Source organism: Thamnophis sirtalis, unplaced genomic scaffold, assembly GCF_051295495.1.
Source record: "Thamnophis sirtalis isolate CommonGarterSnake01/CBP01778 unplaced genomic scaffold, rThaSir2_p1.2 scaffold_15, whole genome shotgun sequence".
Taxonomy (NCBI): domain Eukaryota; kingdom Metazoa; phylum Chordata; class Lepidosauria; order Squamata; family Natricidae; genus Thamnophis; species Thamnophis sirtalis.
In genome coordinates this window covers 44272031-44293883 of record NW_028261395.1, presented here as the reverse complement: position 1 = coordinate 44293883, position 21853 = coordinate 44272031, and the positions used below count along the sequence as shown (strand labels likewise).

General features: G+C 43.7%; 1 protein-coding gene across 3 annotated transcripts in view; it reads right to left on the bottom strand.

Moving 5' to 3' along the window:
- PRKCZ (protein kinase C zeta) overlaps positions 1-21853 on the bottom strand; it is a 74242-nt gene that overhangs the window by 11588 nt on the left and 40801 nt on the right. For all 3 annotated transcript variants that reach the window (XM_087702371.1, XM_087702369.1, XM_087702370.1), the window contains exons 8-15: positions 13671-13802; positions 10696-10777; positions 9372-9424; positions 6314-6502; positions 5515-5612; positions 2478-2564; positions 1738-1873; positions 453-540 (exon numbers count right to left, since the gene is read on the bottom strand). In XM_087702371.1, coding sequence (XP_087558497.1) covers positions 453-540; positions 1738-1873; positions 2478-2564; positions 5515-5612; positions 6314-6502; positions 9372-9424; positions 10696-10777; positions 13671-13802 — 865 coding nt within the window. The remainder of the gene's footprint in view (positions 1-452; positions 541-1737; positions 1874-2477; positions 2565-5514; positions 5613-6313; positions 6503-9371; positions 9425-10695; positions 10778-13670; positions 13803-21853) is intronic.

Here is a 21853-nt window from a genome sequence, read left to right as displayed (position 1 = left end):
TCCCCAAAAGGAGACTTTACTGTATTTCTGCAGCCTTTTACAAGGAAAACATGGCAGCGATGGTATGAAGTCCTATCAAAGACCCATTGGGGTTAGCTAGCAATAGTTTATTTGCCAAAGGCATTCAACAACGTAGACCAGCCTTCCAAAGTTCATTATCTGAGGTTCCCTCAAAATGGATTCAGGGCAGCCTTCGAGCCTACAAACACTTGAACTCTACGTCACAAAGTATGGAGACAGGACAGTTTCTCCATCCTTCTCCATTTTGAACACTGCTCTACTCTTTTCTGCTCCAGAACATAATAAGGAACCCAGAGATGCTTCCGTTAGGTCCAACTTCTGCTTAAGGGCGTAAAGACATTAACACAAACACACAGCACATCTGTAATCACTCCGGATGAGAAGGCTTTGCAGTCTCTACATCTTAACACGCTCTCTATATCGCAACTCACCGTATTCTTCTCCTCGGAGAATCTCCGGAGCGATGTAATTTGGCGTTCCGCAGAAAGTGCTCGTCGTGTCGCCGGGGCCCAATCCTTCCTGCAAAAATGAAACGATTTGAAGCGTGTCGATGAAAGAGAAAAAATGGTTTTGGGAGGGTTTAGATTAACAAGAGTTGGAAGGGACCTTGTAGGTCATCTAGCCCACACACACACCTCTGTCCAAGCAGGAGACCCTACACCGTTCCTGACAGATGGCAGTCCAGTCTCTTCTTGAAAGCTTCCAATGATGAAGCTCCCATAACTTCCGAAGGCAACTTCTGTTACATTGCTTGATTGATCTCACTGACAGAGGCAGTGTGGGGGGTGGGTTGGTCGTGCACACACTGCATTGTAAGTGTGGGCAAGTGCATGCACACCTTCAGCACACTTGGACAGAAAGGTTAGCCTACACTGGTATAGGCTATGGACCTCCTCTGTCCTCATCAATAGTTCTAGATACACTACATTGCCATAAGTATTCACTCACCCATCCAATCAGGTGTTCCAATCACTTCCACGGCCACAGGTGTATAAAATCAAGTCCCTAGGCATGCAGACTGTTTTTACACACTTTTGTGAAAGAATGGGTCACTCTCAGGAGCTCAGTGAATTCCAGCAGGGAACTGTGATAGGATGGCACCTGTGCAACAAATCCAGTTGTGAAATTCCCTCGCTCCTAAATATCCCACAGTCAATTGTCAGCTGTATTATAAGAACTTGGAAGTGTTTGGGAACGACAGCAACTTGGCCACAAAGTGGTAGGCCATGTAAACTCGTCCGACATCAGTGTGTGACCTCACAAATGTGCTTCTGGAAGAATGGTCACACATCCCCATCAACACACTCCTGAACCTTGTGGGCAGCCTTCCCAGAAGAGTTGAAGCGGTTATAGTTGCAAAGGGTGGACCGACGTCATATTGAACCCTATGGATTAGGAATGGGAGGTCACTTACAGTAAGTTCATATGCGAGTAAAGGCAGGTGAGCGAATACTTTTGGCAATATAGTGTACCTCCTTCCTGTCTGGGCCAATTTTTCTTCTCTTGGTCTTTCACCCCTCTCTAAAGAGCAGAGGGATCTCTCCTGATCTCTGGCACCCCAACATGAGATCCCTTTCAAGACCAGGGTGAAAAGTCTCTTCAGCGATGGGAAAGGCTCCTTTGATCTCAGCAAAGGAAGAGACCCATCTTCAGCCTTGGCCACCTGTACAATCAGGTCCCGATTCTTAGGGAGGCTGACCCACTGACTCGATTTACCTTACACATGCCGTAATCTGTTAGCTTGATGTGGCCCTCTGTATCCAGGAGAACATTATCCAGTTTTAAATCTCTGTAGATAATGCCTCTCTCGTGGAGGAAGTTGAGAGCAATGCAGATTTCAGCAGCATAAAACCTGAAAGGAAAACGTAATTTCACTCCTTAGGGCCATTTAACAGTTGCTATTCCTTTCATTTTGCAATGGATGGATCTGTGAAGGTTGGACCATGAAGGAAGGGTGAGCGCCGAAGAACGGAGGCCTTTGAGCTCTGGTGCTGGAGAAGAAGACTCCTGCAGTGAGTCCCTTGGACTGCAAGCCCATCCAACTGGTCAGTCCTAGAGGAGATCATCCCTGTCTGCTCTTTAGAAGGGCAGATCCTGAGGAATCTAGCCTTCTAAATTGAGGAAACTCAAATGCTTTGGCCACCTAATGAGAAGAAAGGACTCCCTGGAGAAAGAAAGAAAGAAAGAAAGAAAGAAAGAAAGAAAGAAAGAAAGAAAGAAAGAAAGAAAGAAGGAAGGAAGGAAGGAAGGAAGGAAAGAAAGAAAGAGAAAGAGAAAGGAAGGAAAGAAAGAGAGAGAGAGTGAGAAAGGGAACGAAAGAAAGGAAAAAGAAAAAGAAAGAAAAAGAAAGAAAAAAGAAGGAAGGAGAGAGAGAGAGAGAAAGGAAAAGAAAGAAAGAAAGAAAGAAAGAAAGAAAGAAAGGAAGAAAGAAAGGAAGAAAGAAAGATTCACAATACCTTGCGTGTTCCTCTGGAAGTTTCCTCTGCCGTTGCATATGAAACATGAGGTCACCCCCATTCACATATTCTATAACAAGAAACAACCTGAAAATAGAACACACAACTTCTGTTAGTCAGCAGATTGTCTGTGGAGGGAGGGTGAGAGCGAACAGACAAAATATTGCGTCGCTGCTAACATGTTGTAAACACCCCCCTTGTGGTGTGTACTTCCTAATGAATGTTGTGTGTACTTCATAATGTTTGACTTCTCATCCACGAAGCCTCTTCCATTCTGGCTGAAGTTCTGACAGACTGATCCATTCCCCACCACTCAGTCAGAGCTGAAGAAGCTTCTTGGACGAGAAGCGAAACGTCTTGAAGGAGAAAACAAGGAAGTCCTCTTGAAAAAGCATGATCTTTGATTATTAGTCTTCTCTCCTGCTCCATTTGAATCCTTGTCAATGGTCATTAGAAAGATGGAGAGTTCCCCCAAATCATATTACTTTTGAAAATATTTTGCAGCATGAAATGTTGTGACATCAGACCCTCCTAAAGACCAAGTTGAGATTTCAGAAATTCAAAATAACAATGAAGTTGCCAGGTACAAGAGTTAGCTCTGTAACTCAGACCAATCTTAAGGCTTTCTTTTACAAATTAGCTATTTAGGGAAGGATTTTCTAAGCTTCAGTATCTATACCATGTGAGAAAACTAAGTAAGGACATTCCTATATTTTCTTTTCATTAACAAGAAATGTTGTTTGGAATGTTTTGATTACATGGTTTAAAGAAAAAAAACCCTGAAGTTTTCAGCTAGTGGAGGAAAAAACTCTGAGAGGGAGAGGGGGGGAGGGAGGGAGGGAGAGAGAGAGAGAGAGAGAAAGAGAGAGAGGGAGAGGAGATACAGAGATACAGAGAGAGCGAGGAGAGAGGGGGAAAGAGAGAAAGAGACAGAGAGAGAGGAGAGAGAGAGAGAATAAGAGAGGGAGGGAGAGGAGATACAGAGAGGCAAGAGACACAGAGAGAGAGGAGAGAGAGGGGGAGAGAGAGAAAGAGACAGAGGATAGAGAAAGAGAGAGAATAAGAGAGAAGGGAGAGATAGAGAGGGGAGAGAGAAAAGACAGAAAGAGGAGAGAGAGAGAGGTAGAGAGGGAGAAGCAGCTAAATTTACTACGCTCCTAAAAGAGCCAAAATTGTCTCTCCATCTAGATGATGCTACCCAGATGTAATAGAAGTCCCCATTAATAAATAAACACTTTCACACTGGCATGCCAATGCAGCCTCTAAAAGAGAAATAACTAAGAGCCTTTTAATTGTCTGTATTGCTGGCCTCTTTGGTGATTTGTTAAATGTGCACAATGGGTTTTAAAGCCTTTGTTTTGGGATCAACAGATCAATCAAGTTACTGCTCAACCTCCTCCCTCTTCCTCCCTCCAGCTAAAAGGAGGAAAACTCTAAAGGGAGTTTTAAATGTCCTTCTTCTCTTTCTAAACAGGTTGGGGGCTGTTGACCCATCACTGGCCACTGGAGACCAAGCTATGCAGAATGGGGTTGGTGGAGAGGTATATATGACTTCTGGCTAGTAGGAACTTTTTGCTCCTTAATCAAGAGGTTGAGTTGACCTTGACTGATTATCACCAAGGAGGGCCCGAAAGGGTTGGTATGTGGGATGGAAGACCAACAAAGACTAAGCCTGACCTGAAGGGGATCTTCTCACCTCTCTTAAAGGTAAAGGTTCCCCTCGCACAAATGTGCTGGTGGTTCCTGACTCTAGGGGGTGGTGCTCATCTCCGTTTCAAAGCCGAAGAGCCAGCGCTGTCCGAAGACATCTCTGTGGTCCTGTGCCCAGCATGACTCAATGCCAAAGGCGTACGGAAGGCTGTTCCCTTCCCACCAAAGGTGGTTCCTATTTTTCTACTTGCATTTTTTATGTGCTTTCGAACAGCTAGGTTGGCAGAAGCTGGGACAGGTCACGGGAGCTCCCTCCGTTACACAGCACTAGGGATTTGTGTGTTTCATTTCCCAACTAGGTAACATTATCAGTGATGAAGTTACCTAGTTGGGTAATGAAACATCTGCAAGAAGACAACCAAGCTCAGAGAGCACCGAGGACCCCACAGTTGAACCCTGAGCTATAAAGAGTCTAGAATTCTTTATAGCTCTACAAGGGTCTCTAATGAGACCCCTGGTCTAGAAGACACTACGCACTACTTCACACAACCCTCTAAAGCAACAAAGAGCTGGAGCTCATTCTTGGATCATCTCCAGGACAGCAGAAGCTCTGGAAGATGATATCATGCCAGACATAACATTGTTTTCCAGAAGGAAAAAAAAACATTACCCCTCATAAAAGATCACAGATTCTCTTTGGACCTACCAGCCTCCCTGACCAGGAACAGCTCATGACTCCGTCAATTCACTAACAAATAGAATCATTTCCAACTTTGAACCTTCACGTCATGTCAAAAAACAGAAAGCACATGTGTTCTTCAGAGGATTCTGGTCCCCAACGTCAGGGGTGAAATTCAGCAGGTTGCGACAGGTTCTGGAGAACCGGTAGCAGAAATTCTGAGTAGTTTGGAGAACCGGCAAATGGCTGGCCTCAGAGTGGGGAGGGAATGGGGATTTTGCAGTATCCTTCCCCTGGAGTGGGGAGGAAATGGAAATGTCACAGTATCCTTCCCCTGGAGTGGGGAGGGATTGGAGATATCACAGTATCCTTCTCCTGGAGTGGGGAGGGAATGGAGATTTTGTAGTATCCTTCCCCTGGAGTGGGGAGGGATTGGAGATATCACAGTATCCTTCTCCTGGAGTGGGGAGGAAATGGGGATTTTGCAGTATCCTTCTGGAGTTGGGAGGGAATGGAGATTTTGCAGTATCCTTCCCCTGCCATGCCCACCAAACCACGCTCACCAAGCCACACCCACAGAAACCGGTAGTAAAAAAAAATGAATTTCACCACTGCCCAACATGCATGTCCATTTAGATCCAGGCAAGGAATATTCCATTTAAAAAAATAAATAAATAAATAAATAAATAAGGGGATCTGCTTACTTACCGACTTGTCGTTTGAAAACAGGAATGTAAGCCAACTAGAAAAGGGTTATTGGATGCCTGCTCAAAGACATGCTTTTCGGTTTGCACCCAATCAATATCCTGAAAGAGAGTAATTGGAGAATGCAAAGGGATGCTATCAAACAGGGTGTTTAACACCAAAGGCCACACACTAACACACACACACACACTCACTCAAAACCTTTAATAATAAACATTCATAAAGTCCAGTGAGAGACTTCTCATTCCTCTTACAATCTTTTTTTCAAAAAAATCTTCTTATATATTACTTCGCTTCTTTTTTGTTTTTTGTAAAAAGTTTTATTTTTTTCTTTCCATATACATTCACAAATATACATTCTCATAGGTACTATTAACATATTTATCTGTTGACTTCTACCTTTTATCACAATCTGTTTAAGAATATAAAAAACACAATTGGGGTCGCTTTTTGTCACTCCGTAAATCCATCTTATTTTGCAACACTACTACTTGTTTCTTCCCAACCTCCCTTCTCTGCCTTCTTTGCTCCTCTCTTTCCTCTTTTCTTCTTCCTCTCCCTCTCCCCCTCTCTTCTTCTCCTTCTTACCCTCTCTCCTTACTATCCCTCCCTTACTTCCTCTCCTACTTCGCATCTTTTTTTTTTGTCTGGTCGAAATAATAACTGTTTTATGTTGGGTTTTTTGGAAAAGGCTGGAAGTTTTAATCATGTTAGTATATATTATTTTTCTCCCCCCCCCCCCGCTTAGAAAGCAGGAAGCTCAACAAGGTTAGGCTGGCGGTGTGTTGAAGCAGCTTTTTACCTCATCGTCGTGAACTAATTCCTTCTTGACGACTTTCATTGCATAAATTTGATCGTTCTTTTTCAACCGCACTAAAAGAACTTTGGCATAGCTTCCTCGTCCAATGACTCTGATCAGGTCGAAGTCTTGAAGGCCAAGCCCCTGTGAGATCTTGATGCCATCCATTCCGTCAATAACTGGCTTGAGTTCCTAAACGGAGACGTATGGAAGACAGCACATTATAAATTCCCCCCTCCAAAAAACCCATCTTTGCAATCAGAAAGGGAACATAGAATAATGGGGTTGCTTCTTGTCCTGCCCTCGTGTGCTTTGGAGAGTAGCTTGACTCCCTCTTCTTTGGGGCAGCCCCTGAGATATTGGAAGACTGCTATCCTGTCTCCCCTGGTCCTTCTTTTCATCAGACTAAACATATCCAGTTCCTGCAACCGTTCATGTGACTTGCACACCTCCTACCCACCCTGCCTTCTTAGGTATAATTACTTTTGTAAATATATATATATATATTCAATGGGTCTGGAAAAATGAAGTGTTGTGGAATGGAAAGCGCATAGTGAAAAGGGAATTCAATGCCTGCTCGATACCAACATCACCCCATCCGATCATGCAACTGTGATACTGAGACAATAAGATTCATAATTTTCTCGCTTGATTTACAGGGATGACCTTTAAATAATGGAGTGTTTTTAGTATCAGAATCTCAGGATGTCCTCCTTCAAAACCATGCTTGATTGCTACTATTAGCTTTATGGTTTCTGATCCTATTAATACTACACAGCTAAAAATAGGACCTTTTCCATCAGAAAACCAACACGCTAGAACCCCGGCCTGGAGAGATCTACGGGCTATCTTTTTTTAAGTTTTTAGGTGGCTGTTGAAGACTTGTTTCTTTAAAAGACATTTTCATCACTGAATGCCCTACTCGGTATGTCCCCTCTCCCCAAATATTACATGAGGGTCTTGTTCCATTAAAATTCCTCACGGAAAAAGACATCATTATCTTATTATCTATCTATCTATCTATCTATCTATCTATCTATCTATCTATCTATCTATCTATCTATCTATCTATCTATCTAATCTATCTATCTATCTATCTATCTAATCTATCTATCTATCTATCTATCTATCTATCTATCTATCTATCTATCTATCTATCTATCTATCTATCATCTATCTATCCATCCCTCTATTCATCCCTCTATCTTGTCTGTCTATCTATCTCTCTATCCATCCATCCATCCATCCATCCATGCCTCTGTCTGTCTGTCTATCCGTCTGTCTGTCCATCTATCTTCCTATCTTCCTATCTTCGTATCTATCTACCTATCTACCTATCTATCTATCTATCTATCTATCTATCTATCTATCTATCTATCTATCTATCTATCTATCTATCTATTATCTGTATGTATCATTTATCTATCTATCTATCTATCTATCTATCTATCTATCTATCTATCATCTATCTATCTATCTATCTATCTATCTATTATCTGTATGTATCATTTATCTATCTATCTATCTGTCTATCATCTGTCTGTGTCTGTCTATCTTCCTATCTATCTATCTATCTATCTATCTATCTATCTATCTATCTATCTATCTATCTATCTATCTATCTATCTATCTATCTATTTATCTAACATCTATCATCTATCCTATCTATCTATCTATCTGTATGTATCATTTATCTATCTATCTGTCTATCATCTGTCTGTCTGTGTCTGTCTATCTACCTATCTCTCTCTCTCTCTCTCTCTCTCTCTCTCTCTCTCTTATCTGTATGTATCATTTATCTATCTATCTACCTGTCTATCATCTGTCTGTCTGTGTCTGTCTATCTTCCTATCTTCCTATCTATCTCTTCCTATCTCTCTCTCTCTCTCTCTCTCTCTCTCTCTCTCTCTCTATTATCTGTATGTATCATTTATCTATCTCTCTATCTGTCTATCATCTGTCTGTCTGTGTCTGTCTATCTTCCTATCTTCCTATCTATCTATCTTCCTATCTTCCTATCTATCTATCTATCTATCTATCTATCTATCTATCTATCTATCTATCATCTATCTATCTATCTTCTTTTTTTTCTATATATAAAAAAGGCTGTATGTATGTTCCAGCATAACTCCGGAGTGCCTCAAGCAATTTCAACAAAACTTGGTACACAGATGACCTACCCTCTGGAAACAAATACTGGGGGAGAGGGGTAAGACACCCTTGAGGGGGGGTGTATGTGTGTGTGTGTGTGTGTGTGTGTGTATGTGTGTTGTGTGTGTTCCAGCATAACTCTGGAACACCTGGCCTGTTAAGGAGAGCGAGTGCGGCATCCTAGAGTGGCAATTGTTTGGGATATCATGGGAGGGAGAAGGGAGAGCCTGATTGGAGACAGGGCAGGAAAGAGGAGCACATGGGAGGGGAAAGGGAGAGGGCAGGGATAATGGGCATGGGAGTAGGGGGAAGAAAGGCCCCTGTCAGACAAACACTTCAACGTCTGTAAATACCCAGGCAATGCCGAGTCATCAGCTAGTCAGTAATAACAATGAATCAAACTTATTTGTGACCCATTTCTGATGTGGAGTAACCATTAAATTCTGAAATTAAGCCCATTCTGAACTTAGCAACCAAAACTATCTAGGATCGCCACAATGAACATAGAATCATAAGGCTGGAAGGGACCTTGGAGGTCTTCTAGCCCAACCCTCTGCTCAAGCAGAAGACCTTATATCATGCTGGCTTTTCTGTCAGCTCATCACGTTAAGAACTTTTGCAAGCAAGAATTAGTATTTGTACTGCCCATTTTTTCCCCCAATTATGTCTTCCAGACTGTACAGTTTTTCAGTGAGACATGCTGAGATTCTTTTTTTTCAGAGAAAAATGCAAATATAAAGGAAGAACGGAGGGAAGAGGCCAGTGTTGCTCAACTTCATGAACATTACGATGAGTGTCATGCTTGGGAATTCAGGGAGTTGAAGTCCACGTGTTAAACAGCTTTGTCTAACGGACCTGTTCCAACTAAATACAGGGTTCTACGAAAGGTGTACTGTAAAATGAGACCTACCTCAGAATCATCTTTAATGTTATCGTGTTTCCGAGAGGAAGAAATATAAGATACTGCAGGAGAAAACATACAAAACAGAACCGTAAAGCAAACACATTAGCAATTTTTTTTTTTACATCCAATAGCGGGCAAAGATAAGAGGGTTTACATTTAGCTGGCCAAGCCGCCAATTTAACCACTCAGGTGTCACCTTGTTCAGCTGCAATTTCACCTTATTAAAGGGATTTTGGAAGGAAAATCTTTTAACACGCATTTTGGTACACTTATCGAATATTTTTGCAGAAATTATTTCTTCTTCTCCGGGGCAAATGACCGGCTAGATATCCAAAAGTGTGACATTGGGTCACCTTGACTCTGCCCGAGGGTGGGGGGGAAACCCTGGGCAGTGTAAAACTAACCAAAGGGCAAAATGTTTTCAATGTTCACAGTTTCACTTAGCAATAGAAACGTTGGTCTCATTTGCGATAGTTAAGTCGAGGAATAGAAGGAATTGAGTGGAGTGGCTTAGAGTAGTGTAGAATAAGAGTAGAGTAAGAATAGAATAAAATAGTAAAAAGAGAATCAAATTAAGAATAGAATAGAACAGAATAGAACAACAGACTTGGAAGGGACCTTGGAGGTCTTCTAGTCCAACCCCCTGCTGAGGCAGGAAGCCCTATACCATTTCAGACAAAGGGTTATCCAACCTCTTCTTAAAAACTTCCAGTGTTGGAGCATTTACAACTTCTATAGGCAAGTTATTCCACTGATTAATGGTTCTAACTGTCAGGAGGTTTCTCCTTAGTTCTAGGTTGCTTCTCCCTTGGTTAGTTTCCATTCATTGCTTCTTGTCCTGCCCTCAGGTGCTGTGGAGAATAGCTTGACTTAGGATCTTAGGGATCAAAAAACCCCAGTTACAGTAACTGGTCTAGGTAAATTTCTTTATTTGATTGATAACCCAGTGGAAGACAGTGTATTATATTATTTCACTGACCTCCACATCAGCCTCCCTAATCGAAGCCGACTGTGGACCAAACCGTTGGATCTCCCCATTCCTAATCTTACACTTTTAACTACCACGCCACACTGATTGACAGTCCCAGAATAAACCCAGGAGCAAACTTTTATAAGTAATTGATTTTGCCACTGGGTCTGGCAAGTGACTCCACAGCTGTTCTTCTTCTTCTGCATGGCCCCCTTGAGAAGCCTATCAATTAGTCATTGTCCTTGGGGGGATGTTCTGAAATTTGAAGAATGCTGAACGGGGGAATCCCTGAAAGGTTTGTCCTTTTATTTTTATTTTTTTGCAACATCTTTTCTAGATTGAGGGGTAAGTCGTACTCACGTCCGTCTGTTTCTTCTCTGGGGACATCAGCTTCATCATTCTTATCATCTAAGTGAGGTTCCTGGGAAGGCATCACAGAATCCTGAAAGAATACGGATCTGTTAATAATAATAATAATAATAATAATAATAATAATAATAATAATAATAATAATAATAATAACAACCACCACCACCACCACCACCATCACCACCACCTTATGGGAAATGTAGGCAGAACTGCCTTGTGGGAAACGTAGTTCCATAACATGTGATCACATCTGTGTTCCCTGATTGGGCAGCGGGGTGCTCTGCCCGGGAAAAGTGATTTATGACGGGCACTCTGTGAAGAGTTTTTGGTGTTAATTGAGAACCAGGGATAAACGCGTGTTTCCTCACCCCCCCCCCCCGCTTCATCAGAGGAATGGAAAAGCATCGTTTTTTTCCACATCGCGCAATGGACAGATCAAGGTAAGATGTATCTTAATACTGAACTGTATGTTTGCTACTGAGAATTCCTGTCAATAAATTCATCTGAGAGACACCAATCCTAAAGCGTGAAGTTTAAAGCTGACTGGCCCCTGGCATGGTTGCACGCCGGGTCCAGAACAGTGAAACAGTTCCTAGGTCTTTGGTTAGGACTCGAGCTGTTGAGCTACCAACCAGCCCCAAAGGCTGTGAATCTCACCAAAGACTAACGTAATAACAATAATAACAATAATAACAATAACAACAACAACAACAATAATAAAGGCATAGGGTAATGGTGGTTATTCCCGAAAGCCAAAAAACATTGGACTAAAAATACTAAAAACCACATTTCAAAAGCGAAAATGGTAGGGGAAAAAACAACTTTTGTTGTAGGATGGATACAACAAGGCTTCCCTGGTATCTATGTCATCTCTCTGATGGTCAAGACAGTATCTCAATTTCAGGCTGGGATCGTTTGTTAATCTAGCACAGTGTCTCTCTATCTCAAGGGGTCGGCAACCTTAAACACTCAAAGAGCCACAAAGGTCCTAATCGGAAGCCCCCCTTTCAATTCTGGAGCCAACTGGAAGTCCGGTTCCCCTACCATAGAGTCTCCTCCTAGGGCGGCGTCCTTTTTCCTCTGCCTGTTCTAACCGAAAGCCCTATCAATTGTGGAGTTGACCAGCTACAAGGAGCCGCAGCAGGGAGATGAAAGAGCCACATGTGGCTGTAGAGCTATAGGTTGCGGAACCCTGCTCTATCTCAGCCACTTTAAGATGGGTGGACTTCAACTCCCAGAATTCCACAGCCAGTTGAGGAACATGGTCTAACACCATTTTGTCTGTGAATGACAGAGAAGGATTTTTCCCATCGTCTCCTATGTAAACCTTTGAACTAGAAAGTCCAACAATTTTCTATTTATGAATTACCATATTTTTCGGAGTATAAGACGCACTTCCCTCCATAAAAGAGGGTGAACATTTGGGTGCATCTTATACACCAAATGTAGCCCCGCCCACCCCTCAACCATTTTCAGCCTCCGCATGTCACGTTCTAGACCTGTTCCATGCTGCAGGGATTGCCACAGTCCATTGTTACCTCCACACATTGCGATTTTGGCTTCTGTGTCTCGTGTTTTCGGCCTCCGAACACTCCATTTTAGACCTGTTCAAGGCTGCGGGGATCCCTGCCACCACCAACCCCCCATTGCCTGGAACCGCCCGAAAATGAGACATGCAGAGGCTGAAAACGCGAAGCGCAGAGGCCAAAAACCTGATGCGCAGAGGCAGCAATGGGCTCTGGCAATCCCCGCAGCCTTGAACAGGTCTGAAATCGAGAGTTTGGGGGCTGAAAACGTGAGGCACGGAGGCAGTGATGGTCTGTGGCAATCCCTGCAGCTGCAACAGCTGATTTGGGGGTATTCCGGGAGGCCGATCCACCTGCCAATCAGCTGCTCGTGCCGAATCAGGCTGCAATAATGTGCTGAAGCTGAGCTGGCTGTTTGCTACAAGGACGCCAGCCAGAAGAATACCGATGGATGCTGGTAGGCAGAGGGAGAATTTTTCCCCTCGTTTTCCTCCCCCAAAAACTAATGTGCATCTTATACTTTGAAAAATATGGTACCCACGCCTAGCTAAAATAAGCACATTTTGCTGTATTTCACCTATGCCACCAGAAATAAATTTCTTTCTAAGGTTCTTTGGGGCAAAGAGTCACCCCACCAATAGTGGGTTCCAGATCGCATTGCAACTAGTATGATGCAATGGGGCCGGGCATCCACATGAACACACGCACCGCGCGCATGTGTACTTACCACCCATGATGCCTCCGTGACGCTCCAGCTGCTTGCCGGAGTGTCGCGCAGGCACTGTAAGCTTTGTGCGCATAAGCCCCAAACAGGTCAAATACAGGTAAGGCATGTGGGCCCGCGGGTCCTCTGAAGCACCATACCGGAACAGTACCTGGTGCTCCCAGCAGACACTGGTACGCCCGTACCAGGGCGTACCGGTCATATACCACCACTGCACCCCACATAGAGCACTGAAAAGTATATAAACCTGCGATGTGTGTGCAGAAAAAGCTTCAAGACAAAAAAAATGGCTGCAATCCATTTTGTTTTTTCACTTCAGAATTATTGTGTTTTTCCTTGTCAGAAAAGAGCAGTTAGACTTATATACCGCTTCATAGGGCTTTCAGCCCTCTCTAAGCGGTTTACAGAGTCAGCATATTGCCCCCAACAACAATCCGGGTCCTCATTTTACCCACCTCGGAAGGATGGGAGGCTGAGTCAACCTTGAGCCGGTGAGATTTGAACAGCCGAACTGCTGAACTGCAGTCAGCTGAAGTAGCCTGCAGTGCTGCACTCTAACCGCTGCGCCACCTCGGCTCAGAGGAATGAAGGAGTGATTGATCCCACACACACAAACCAGCTGACCAGTCCCGAGCCTTGACAGCGGCGTAACCTCTGCTCTCGTTGTAACTAATACAACCCAGCCAAAGCCTTGGGCAAGGAAGGGTCCAACTTACCATATGCCTTTTGCAGGTCAGTGGGACAAGAACGTGACAACGTTTATGGACCAGCAACTTGCAGTTGATGCACTTGTAACCTTGTCTTCCTAGACCCCATATCCTTTCGCTGCACTGGCCGCAGTATGCTCTCTGGAACACAAAGGGGAACACTTTGAAGCTTAAAGACACCCAGGCCTCCAGGTAAACAAAACCACATTTCGAAAGCGAAAACGGTGGGGGCGGGGTGGGTGGGGGGAAACAACAGCCAAAACTTTGGTTGTAGGATGGATACAACAAGGCTTCCCCTGGTATCTATGTCATCTCTCTGATGGTTAAGACAGCATCTCAATTTCAGGCTGGGATCATTTGTTAATCTAGCACAGTGTCTCTCTCTCAGCAACTTTCAAGGTGGGTGGACTTCAACTCCCAGAATTCCACAGCCAGCATGTGGAATTCTGGGAGTTGAAGTCCACCCACCTTAAAAGTTGAGGAACATGGTGTCAGCCTCTGCCTTGCACACTTGCTATCGCGGCTGCCATAGTAATGGGGAGGGTGAGGGGCTCCTGGTATTTGGGAGGGGAAAATGTGCGGATGGAGATATCCCAAAAAGGGAGTTTTGTTCTTGCCATCTTCTGCGCGGGCTAATGGCTCGTGTTTGGGTTTGGTCAAGGCCAACTGTCTCTGCATACCAACTGGATGAGGCCACTTGAAGACATGCTCCACAGGACACTTTTGGGAGCTGGAGATTGGACACTGGGTTGGGGTAACTGGGGGGAGGGATTTGGGTAAACGTTTGATATATACATGTTCACACTTTTTTTTTTTTGCTTCAGATCTTCGCTGTTTTCATTTCCTGTCCAGTAAAGGTACCTTTTTTTCTCTAATTAAATGGAGTTGGGAGGTTTTCTTTCTTGGATTTTGAATGAGGCACACCTGACACATGGCGTAGCACAGGGATGGCAAACCTTTTCATCACCGAATGCCCAAACCAGAACATGTGTGCATGCATGCTTGCCAGTCAGCTGGTCTTTGAGCGTACCGGAGTGCCGAAGACCAGCTGGAACTGCGCATACGTGCAGCGGAAACCCAAACACTAGGTGGCGACGTTGCACATGCACACAGAGAGGGCTCCGCGTGCCACCTCTGGCACCTGCACCATAGGTTAGCCCTCGGGGGTCTAGCACCATTTTCTCTGTGAACGACAGAGAAGGATTTTTCCCATCATTTCCTACTTAAACCTTTGAACTAGAAATGCCAGCACCAAATCTAGCCAACTTTTGAATAGGAAGCAGATAGAATATAATAGGTCCACTCTGAAAGTCTTCGTCTTCTTCATCCGCTCCAATCTTCAACAAACCAAAGGAGACCTTTCCATTTTCACCTCGACAGTAGCCTGAACGTGAGAATTCAGGACAAGAGTTTCTGAGTGGAGAGGTAACTTGTTAGTCCAACTACATGGTGACTCACCTTTTTGCTTATTCTTAACCCACCTGGTGTCAGGCCCTCTTTTGCATTGAGCCTTCGGACCTGCCACAATTACTGCTGTGGGAAATTGGGAAGGGGGAATATATGGAGTGGGATAGATCTAGTCAAAATAGCGTGCCTTTCTCAGAGAGTCAGGGACATCTTGCCCTGCGTCTGGAGTGGCGTGACTGGGAGGCATCTCCTGTTTTGGATGGTGCCTGATTGGGCCATGTGATGGACATGTGGGTGCTGGGCAGAGACTTGGGACTTTCATTTGGGTGGGGAAACCTGGAAGCTTACAGATTCGGGGTTTTCCCAGATGTGCCAACGTGACATCTCTAATAAAATGGAACTTTGAGGAACCTCAAGCCTCAGAACTTTCTTTCAGTGGGGGTGTTACTGACACCTGGCTTGTAAAGTCAACCAAGTTCATTCACTCATTCATTTTCTTCTATAGCCATCCAGCTCGGCCAAGTGACTTTAGACTCTTTTTAGAATAGAATAAGAGAGTTGGAAGAGACCTTGGAGGTCTTCTAGTCCAACCCCCTAGCTTAGTCAGGAAACCCTACACCACTTCAGACAAATGGTTATCCAACCTCTTCTTCAAAACGTCGAGTGTTGGGGAATTCACAACTTCTGTTCCACTGATTAATGGTTCTAACTGTCAGGAAATTTCTCCTTAGTTCTAGGTTGCTTCTCTCCTTGGTTAGTTTCTACCCATTGCTTCTTGTTCTACCCTCAGGTGCTTTGGAGAATCGCTTGATTGCCTCTTCTTTGGGGCAGCCCCTGAGATATTGGAAGACTGCTATCCTGTCTCCCCTAGTTCTTCTTTTCATTAAACGAGACATCTCCAATTCCTGCAACCGTTATTCATATGTTTAACCCTAATCACCTTTATTGCTCTTCTCTGCCCTCTTTCTAGAGTCTCAACATCTTTTTTTACATTGTGGTGATCAAAACTGGTTTCTGTGGGTTTTTAAAATCTTGGATACTACACAGAGTTGTGAGATGCAATGACTAAGGGTCTTTAGGTAAAGATAAAGGTTCCCCTCGCAGTCGTTCCTAACTCTAGGGGGCGGTGCTCATCTCTGTTTGAAAGCCAAAGAGCCGGCGCTGTCATGTCACCCCTGGTCCTTCTTTTCATTAAACTAGACATACCCCGTTCCTTCCTATGTTTTAACCTCCAGTCCCCTAATTGCTCTTCTCTGCACTCTTTCTTTTAATTCTTGTTAGCGAGCATTATATCTGTTCTATGTAAAATTTGCAACAAAACAAAACAAAAAAACGGCCATTAAAAATGAATTCTTTGGTGCATCAAATCTCGGTTTTTCATGCATCAAAGCCGGAGTTGTTCACTCCCTCGCATTTACGGCGAGGGAAGCCGTTCGTTTATTTTCCTTTGCCAAGCCCAGAGATGGAAAAACTCTTCACATGCTCTGCATTAGCCGACAGAAAGTGCTCTGCCGAGAGAGAGTTTGCAATGGGAAAGGAAAGGAGGAGGTCACCCTGAGAACGGAGACGTGCATTAGATCCAATTGTAATCACGGAGAACCATTTTTCCACCCTGAAGGGGAGATGGGTTCTTTTTTGTTGTGGTTGTTGGCTTTTTTTCAGGTCACTAGTCGAAGTAAATGCCTTCCCACTGTTAAGATTGCGAGAGGCTTAAGAAAAAAAAAATGTGCCTCTTGACAGAAGTGTGCTGGCCGACTACGAAGTGGGCGATTAGCTTTTGAAGCAGATAATGTCATTTCCGCTTTGGTCTGCCCCTTAAAATCCCGTTGGGTAGGAGTGGCAAACAGAACCCCAGTAAATCGATCGATATAAAAAGCATTTCCCCTCCTCTCCCACATAGCTGCTCCGTAGAAAAATATCCCCTTGGTTTAATTTGTAAGAATTTGCACTGAGGCAAAAAGAAGAAGAAGAAGAAGAAAGGATGACCCCTTTTCAGGTTCTGTAGACTCACACAGCTATCCCCCTCTGGGGAAGTCTTGAGAACAGCTCCTTGATGGATGTTACAAGGAGTTGTAACAGTTGAGGAGGGCCGTGACAGTTCCTCTGGCAACCGGTTTGCTTTTACATCCTAACCGAAAACTACAATTTTGCAAACCAGAGCTGCAGTGTTGTTTTCCTTTTAAAAGGCAAACAGATTCTTGCGCATCAAATGCTGAAGAATTCCCACGGAGGTGCGCTAAGAATCAAAAGGATCTGATTAATGTAGAGATTTTTTTTTAACTTAGCAGGAGCCTTTTATAAAGCAAGAGATCTCAAAGGGAGTTTAGCTCTAGGTTGAGGAGGTGAGGGGCAGAAAAACATACACTCATTAATCCCGGAAAGTGTGTGTGTGTGTGTGTGTGAGAGAGAGAGAGAGAGGGAGGGAGGGAGGGAGGGAGGGAGGGAGAGAAACAGCCCATCCCAAGAAGCTGGCTGGCATGAACTAATGGGACCAGCCACCTATAATCATCAGAGTTAAATTTTATTTTATTTCAATCATTTCCTGGGCATGGATTGCAAGGGAAACTGGCTACGGAACTATATTACCATAACGGACGTAATTCAATGTTACGGCTTTTGGTTTTAGAGCAAAATATTGTCGTCTTTTAAAATAGTTGCATGGAATGACCTGGAAATAAAAGATTATGGTAACTAACCTGCTGTGATCTGGATATGTTTCCTACATAAAGGCAAGCTTTATTTAGTTATTGTTCTGACCGAGGCCTCCCAAGAGCATGAAGCAAACTCCTGGTCCTGACAAAAGCCCCTTTTATGAATTGATTGTGAATTCTGCTCATTCACATCCAGCAAAATCTTTCCAGGGAGGATTTACAGTCACAGACCTTATCTGGCTTGGAGAGCCGCCAGGCTTGGCAAGGAGAGTCACAAACCAATGAAGTGAACTAATTGTCTCCTGCAAACTCCACTCCCCTGTCGCTCTTTTATTCCCTCTGGGAGGAGCCGTTCATCATCCACTTGTGGCCTTACTCCCAAGTCAACTCCTGTTCTTTAGCCGTTCCCTTCGTCTGGCAATTCTGCGCATGCGCACACTGGGAAGAGGCTCCAGCTATTCGTCTGCCTCACTGATGTCTGACTCCGAAGGCAGTTGATAACTGGCATATGGCCCTGGCCCCCTCTCTGCCTCTGACACCAAGCCCTCTTCAGAGCCTTCCCCAGACTCCAGGACTGGCCCATCTTCCTCCCCAACCTCCTCACTGTCCGAATCTGCTGTCCGCTCTGCTGTCCGCTGGCAGCCACAACAGTTATGATCTGTGGAGTCCTTGCTGTTCTCTTAGCTGGGTTGGTTTCTTACTTAGATATAATCCCAGATCAATAAGTAAATCTGTGGCTAAACATTTGGTGATAATAATCTAACTTTTTATCCTAAAGGAAAGCAGCAAGGGGGAAAAATAATAACACCCCCATTTCTCTGGCAGATAAATCTCATGAAGTTTTTGAAATGTTCCTCAATTCGAATTCATCAATTTCTCACGGGGAATGCAACAAGATCACTTTAACCTCGCAGCAATTTTTGTGAAAGTGAAAATTTAATTTTCTTTTTTCCCCCCAATTCTTCTCCCCACCACCACCTCAAGACTGAACCTCATTTTTAAATTGTTAGTGGAGTCCTCCTACTTTGCTTTGTCCACAAGTCAGAACAGGATTCTCCATTGTAACTAACTTTGAAAGAGAGCAGTGTTCAAACCGACTGGACGCAATCTGACTTCCCTTATCATTTTCCCCTTGTGAATTTAATTTCATTTTACATTCATTTTTATAAAGCTCCGGTCAGATTATTTATTGAGGACGTGAATGGTGTTACACTGTGAGTTTGGATTTATAAACCCATCCGATCCAATGCTTAAACTGCAGGCAAGAAAATAAAGGCCCATTAATGAATTCTAGAATTCTTGCTGAATTTTAACTGAATTATATGCCCTCGTATCCGTCTTAAACTATGAGCTAATGGGATCAGGACCTTCCTGGCTCTTTTACTAAGCCAAATAACATACCCAAAGTTGGGGGGGGGGGAGAAACAGATTGGAAAGTAAAGGTTCCCCCTGTGCTAGTTATTCCTAACTCTAGGGGGCGGTGCTCATGTCCATTTCTAAGCCGAAGAGCCAGCACTGTCCAAAGACGTCTCCGTGGTCATGTGACCGGCATGATTCAATGCCAAAGGCACACAGAACGCTGTTCCCTTCCCACCAAAGGTGCTTCCTATTTTTCTACTTGCATTTTTTACGTGCTTTGAAACTGCTAAGTTGGCAGCAGCTGGGACAAGTCACAGGAGCTCACTCCGTTACGCGGCGCTAGGGATTCGGACTAAACTTTCTGATCGACAAGCGCAGTGTCTTAGCCACTGAGCCACCACCTCCCTACAGATTGGAAAGTGAGACTCAAAAAAATAAGTAAACGTTAACGGTTCTCAGTGTTAAGATTTTGCTCCAGTAAAATGATGGGTAGATTATCAAGAATTTCAGCGTTGTATTTTTTGGGGGGGAGCTGCCGCTCTCCTACGTGGACCAAGGAGTTTACAACATCCCAAATTTCGTGACTTTCGAATCCCCTCGAAATGAGAATGAAGGCCAATTGACAGAATGGAAAATTATACATAATTGAGGCCATTGTCCAATTGCAGCTAAGCTCCCCGGCATAAAAAGTGTTTTTGTGCCTTTGCAAAAAAAAACAAAACTCCAAAAACACCCTTAATTTTCTGGCGACAAGAGCAATCAGAGGAAGAGAAGCGCCTGGCTGAGTAACCCTCAACCTCTTCGCACAAGTTACTATGGCCCAGTTCACACATCTCCCCCACGCCGGCATGTGGGAAGCCACTTGAAATGGAACTGAGTGGGAGAGCAAGTGTTTTCAGCAAGCCCGGTTTACGTGGCAGCTGCTCCACACGTGGTCTGGGCCACGCCATCGGCGCCGTGGCAGCCCACTGAAACCGTCCAGGCTTTGCAGAAAGCAGTTCTACGTCAAGAAATCGAATCGTGAAAAGCTACCCAAGGGCTTTCACTGATTTTTTTTTTTAAAAAAAATGAAAACATGCCCGAATGATCAGCTTTTAAACGCCCATCATTAGATGGGACTTGATTTTTGCAATGTTTTGATTTTGCCACCTAAGGCGCTTTGATATGGAGATGGGAGGCGTGCACATTTATTTATGCAATAAATTAAATGAACGTGCCATAATAGTTGATCAAGGGAGCGTAGGACTTACTACAGAATTTTGCAGGGGTTCCCTTCCATTGATAAAGGAAGTTGTGATTTTCCTAGGGTTAGGGATGGGACAAAAATAAAATACCCCACAGACTTGATGATGTTTAGATTTCTATATTATTGGGGGAGGGGGGATTGAAAGGTACAAGAGAAGCCTGACCCAGAGGGAGCTTTGACAGTATATCTGCTCTGCCCCCACAAACCTATTAGCTTCTTTTAAAAATTGTGAAACGCCCCCTCCCCCCAAATTATTTGCAACTCCCGCCAATAACTTTAGGGTAATATTTCAGCCTTAAGAATTTTTAGTCTCTTCAGTATTTAGAATAGAATAGAATAACAGAATTGGAAGGGACTTTGGAGGTCTTCTAGTCCAACCCCCTGCTTAGGCAGGAAACCCTACACCACTTCAGATAAAGGGTTATCCAATCTATTTTAAAACTTCCAGTGTTGGAGCATTTACAGCTTCTGGAGGCAAATTGTTCCACTGATTAATTGTTTTAACTGTCAGGAAATTCCTCCTTAGTTCTAAGTTGCTTCTCTCTTTGATTAGTTTCCACCCATTGCTTCTTATCCTGCCCTCAGGTGCTTTGGAGAATAGCTTGACTCCCTCTTCTTTGGGGCAGCCCCTTTATGAGACTCTTGCTGCAACAAAGTAATCCTTTTGTATTCTTTTCAAAGTCTTGTTTTCAATAGAAAAGGTTTTTTTCTTTAAAAAAAAAAGACTTTCAATTTGATAAAATAAAGAGCAGACTGAGACAGGAGACCTTAAACTGCCAGATGTGGGCAGACATATATGATGTAAGGATGCACTAGAGGCCCAAATCTTCCTGCAATTTAATTATGGCCCTGTTGTGATGCCGATTTAATTCCTTAATTGCTACTGTAGCGGATCCTGGAATCAGACGCGCCCTGCGTGGGGCTTATTAAAATGAATAGGTAGATGAGCCCACAGGTAGGTATTTGTTCTGCAGGGGAAAAATATTTGCAATCTACACATTTGATACAGAAACTTTTGTTTTTCTGGGATGTGAGTTTTGACTTGCCCCAGTTGGATTAATGCTTGACTGAATGCTCAGTCAAGTTTCCTTAGGCACACATAATTAGCTGCGCTTCTAAGCCAACCGATATTGTTAAAGAAACACATTTTTAGACATCTTTGTGCCTGGCAATCTGATATAGATGCATGAGAGGTTTGCAAAATGGAGAACGTTATTTTTTTAAAGAAAAACTGGACACCTGAACCTAACAGCTATGAATTCCAATAAATACATTTCAGAATAAATCAGGAATAGCTTTTTCTCGACTGCTTTAATTTGATCCCCATTAACTGCTGGAAACATTGCTCAAATCCATGGGTTTTAATAAGATCGACAGTAACCAGATCCAGCTTTCATGGTTTATGGCTTTTCAAAGATGGGTGATTCAAACCTCCTGCCTCAACTGCTTCCTAAAATGCAATTTTAATATTAAAATAAAGGCATATTCGCGTACGACATTCCTCAGGGACCTTTACGCGATCCAGATGT